General features: G+C 55.0%; 1 protein-coding gene across 1 annotated transcript; it reads right to left on the reverse strand.

Moving 5' to 3' along the window:
* Positions 1-970: 970 nt before the first annotated feature.
* Positions 971-3,290, reverse strand: CkaCkLH20_10293 (kinase domain containing protein; the record flags this gene model as incomplete). The annotated part of the gene is made up of 2 exons (XM_038893007.1): positions 971-3,063; positions 3,242-3,290. The coding sequence occupies 2 exons, from the start codon at positions 3,288-3,290 to the stop codon at positions 971-973; spliced, it is 2,142 nt and encodes a 713-aa protein (XP_038741662.1).
* Between the last annotated feature and the right edge of the window lie 948 nt (positions 3,291-4,238).

Genomic DNA, 4,238 nt, shown 5'->3' on the forward strand with positions numbered 1-4,238 from the left:
GACGGGAAACGGAAAGGAGGAAGCAAGAAGGGTGATGGATTAGTAGGCACCGTATGTGGCGCGGACGGATTCTGATTGGGCCGCCTTTGCCATTTCCTGCCGGTTTTTCCCAACCTTGGCTGAATGTTTGGCGCCGCCGCGGGGGAAGGGGGAAACCAGTACCTACCTACATACCGATGTCTTCTTGACACTTCCCACCCCCTCACGATCACACAAGACGTCAGGGCTCTTTTCGGGTCTCCGTCGTGCGTGTGTAACGGATACCTACATACTCCGCAAGCTCGCCCCGGATTGCTGGGTAGAAGTGTCTACCTTGCTGCGGGGGAAACCACATTCCCCTCCCTTGCTGATATGAGCCACATACGTCGTGTCGACACAACTTGACGAATCCTTCTTGTGCCCAGGACGAGCGCGGTCACTAGATGTATTCAGTACCGATACCATAGTCGTATTCTTCTCCTGGCACTAGTTGATAGCAGTGAGTTGTGGGAGTGGGACTTATAGTTGATTGAATTTGAAGAGACCTCAGTCTCTCTTTGAATTTAGGTTCTTTTGTCTATGCCATTGCTACTAATAGTAATGTATGTTTCTGAATCTTTTTCTTCTTTTCTGCGCGCGTGTCACAACGGACTGCTTGCTCGCTTGCATCAAAGGAAAAAGTTGATTATGTACGGCGACCAACACATCTTCCTCAGTGCCTTCTCCTGGCCTGGGTCTCTCTCATGTGCGCGCGAAAATCCTTGTGAGCACTTCTAAGCTAATAGCTTGAGCTGCCCCAAATGATTATAAGTTTGTTCCATCCAAACGGAAAAAAGGCACCCTCCAAGGCTTGTTCCCAAAGCCTCCGTAAACGCCGTGTATGTTGAGCGCGTCATTGTTCGGGCTCATTGACTGAGCTGACGCGGAAAATGAAAATTGCAGCGATGCAGATCAGACATGTGATAATTCGTACAGTCGTGACCGGGTGTGGTCAATACCCAGCCTGGCCAGGCATCTTTCCTAGCGAGTGCCCATGGCTTTGGAGAGGCAGGTGGTTGTGGCAGAACACCTTGGTAACTGTCTGGGCATCGCTCTTCTTAGATGCATCGATAATGGTTACTGGGTCGTCGTAGTTTTCCAACTGGCAGCATTCAACCTGGTCCCTGAACCAGCGATTGTTGATGATGTCAGAAATGCTGGCCCGTCTGTCGGGGTTGGGGTCGAGCATCCTGAGCAACAGGCGCTTGAACCCGACGGGATGGCTAAGGTGGTCGAAGGGGGGGAAGTGTGGGAGGTTGTCTGCCTTCTTCGGGTTGATATCCGGGTTTTTCGTCTCCCATCTCTTCCATACCTGGCACAGCTTGTCGAACCACTGGTTCCCGGCCTCTGCTCTCGTCCACAAGCCACCGCCGAAGCAGAGATAGATGCCGATGCAACCGGCGCTCCATACGTCCAGGCCACGAGGGTCGTATTTGCGATCCTTCAAGAGCACCTCTGGGGCCACGAATGGCTCACTACCGCACATGCCGGGAGAACACAAGCGGACATCGCACATGTTCTTGCCACATTGTCCGCCGGCTTCCCGGAGGCCGGGGTGAGTGCCAGAAAAGACTTCTGAGACGCCGAAATCGGTGATCTTGAGCTTGCTGTCTTTGGTGATGAGAAGATTCTCGGGCTTAATGTCGCGGTGAGCGATACCGTTGCTGTGCAGGTAGTTGATGCCCTGGACCAATTGCTTGAGCAGGCAAAGACGGTCAACATGGCGATCAGGATCCCTCAAGTACTTCAGCTCCAGTAGCGAGAATAGGTCGCCGGCTCCGCAGTACTCCATTACATGGTTCCATCGGCCATGGTCGGTGCAGAGTCTGATCGTCTCGACAATGTTGGGGTGATGTAAACTCTTGGCGATGCTGAATTCAGACTTGATCTTCTTCTCGTACTCCTCTTGGGATTCCTTCTTCGTCTTGCCTCTGAACTCCTTGACGGCGTACAGTTCGCCAGGGCAGTTCTTCCGGCACATCAGAGTCACCTTTGATGTCGCGCCCTTGCCGAGGTGCTTGCCATGACGGCCGAATTTGGAGGTGTAATCGTACTCTTGGGTCAGCGAACCAACGTCGACCTGGAAGTCGTCGGGGAGACTCAAGCTCAGACGACGAGCCTTGATACCGACGCCGGCGTCAGGCAGTTGCGCCCAAGGAGAGTTCTTCTCCAGAGGAATGGCGGGGTTTGTGGAGTTGGCTTGGTGGTTTATCGCGGGATCATGACGGGGGACGTTCTCGAAGCTGCTGGCACGGCGTCTTCCTAGGTGCACCTTGTGTGTGTGCTTTTCCCGACCCGGAACGTTGGCGTTGACGAAATTGACAGCGCGTCCTCGGAGGGAAATGCCGGTTGATGCACGGTTCTTCTTCTTGTTGAAGTCATCCGTACTGGGCATGAAGGATGTCTCCTTGTACGAGGAGGCCACCCCGACGGGGGAGCCCGGCGAAGGAGGCGTGTTGGACCTCGTGGTGTTGTGTGAGGTGTTCATGGAGAACCGTCTTCCACTGCTCTTAGGGGGAGACGGGTCGATCAAGGCACTCTCGGAGGCGCCAATGGTCTGGTCAATGGTGAAGCCAAGATCGGGTCTGTTGAAGGACGAGTTGGACCTGCGGAAAAGGGTGGACATGGTGTTGGACATGGTCCGCTTAAAGCTGGAAGTCGAGCCTCGGGTAGGCCGCCTAGACAGCGGAGTTGGTGGCGTATCTTGGTCAGCAGCAACAGTTGCGGCAGCCGGAGCCGGGGCAGGCGTGTTAGCGGTGGGTGTTGCTGATGCCGCCGTCGAGGTGGTGTCAGCGGTGTTGACCAGAAGAGGCTTTGGTGTGGTCTGAGCCTGAGCCTGGTGGATGCCGTGATCCTGACTTGGGCGAGTGGTGAACTCCTGGGACTGTCTGCCGCTGCTGATGGGGGTCACAGGTTCGTTTGGAGATTCGCTTTCGGATTCATCGGCTTCGAGGATGGGAGAAGTGAGGTCTGAGGGAAATTGACGGGGAGACGAGGACAGGCTGCTGTTTTGTTGATGTGCGGAATGCTGCTGCTGCTGCTTGGCTGTAATCGCAAGCGTTATTATTAGCGGCTGGCCAGGGATGCGACTGACGGAAACAGGGCGGTTGGGAAACGGAAGCTCAATGACGGAAGGGCTTTGACTGTTGCGGCAGGGGGAAAGTGGCATTGGGTTTCGGGGGGGAGCTGATTTATGGTGCAGAGGCAGCAGAACAGAACGTACCTTGGGGGATGGGCTGGGGGACAGCCAAGCTGGGGAGGACGGCTGCCATAGCTGTCGGATTGCGTCCGGTGGGCAGTGGAGTGTCTGGTGTTGGCGTAGGTGCAGGTGCTGGGTGGTTCTGACCAAGCAAGGTAGGTACCTATGGGCCAAGAGGTAGTTGGGCCACACACACAGAATGCTTGGTGCAGGTGCAGGTGCTGGTGCTGGTACCGGTGTTGGAGGTGTCGCTGGCGTCGGCGTTGGTAAAAATGATTTCCGCGGCGTTACCGAGGGGTAAGGTAGTGGCTTGCAGTGGCAGCAGCAGTGGGTGTGTCTTGGGTGACTGAGCGAAAGATTCCCCCCCAATTATCGGGCCCGAAGCACCAACGTGAGCGAATCGATAAGTCGAGTCGTGTTCGGGCAGGGTGTGATGGCGAGGACGATAAGCCTTGGAGGCCAAGACACCAAGGGACCAAGGGAGACGGAGGAAAGGAATGTCGACGAGACGAGAGGAGAAAAGACAGCAAAACGTATTGTATCTCTTCGTCTTTATCCCATCGCTTGTGGCTGCATACGTTTTACACCTTGTGTGTCGCGTCGAAGTGGTGCTCGTTCGGATTCCGTTCAATGTGTCGAATCAAAAGGTGCTTGAGGCTTTTTTAAGTTGCTGTTTCTTGCAGGGAAGCGACCTTTGCCTTTGCCGCGAGACTGTGCTGTGTAGGCGGTGGCCAAGCAAGAAGCTGGAGGTGTATGTGTGTATTGGGCACGCGAGCCTCTGCGGTTTCTGTCGAAGAAGCAAACAGATCGGGAGGTCGTCTGGGGAAATCGGCGACGGGTGTGCTTTGGAGGGGTCGAAGTTAGGGTGACTGCAGGTGCCAGTGGCCGTATATATGTAAAAGCAAGGTGAGTGACCTTGCTGGTAGGCGGAAGTCAAGGTTGGCGATGAGGTAAGAAATTGAGGTTGTTAGGAGAGGATATTAGAAGAGAGTTAGGTCAGAGTTGAAAGAGGGCGAAGGGG

The sequence above is a fragment of the Colletotrichum karsti genome (assembly GCF_011947395.1).
Source record: "Colletotrichum karsti strain CkLH20 chromosome Unknown Scaffold39, whole genome shotgun sequence".
NCBI lineage: Eukaryota > Fungi > Ascomycota > Sordariomycetes > Glomerellales > Glomerellaceae > Colletotrichum > Colletotrichum karsti.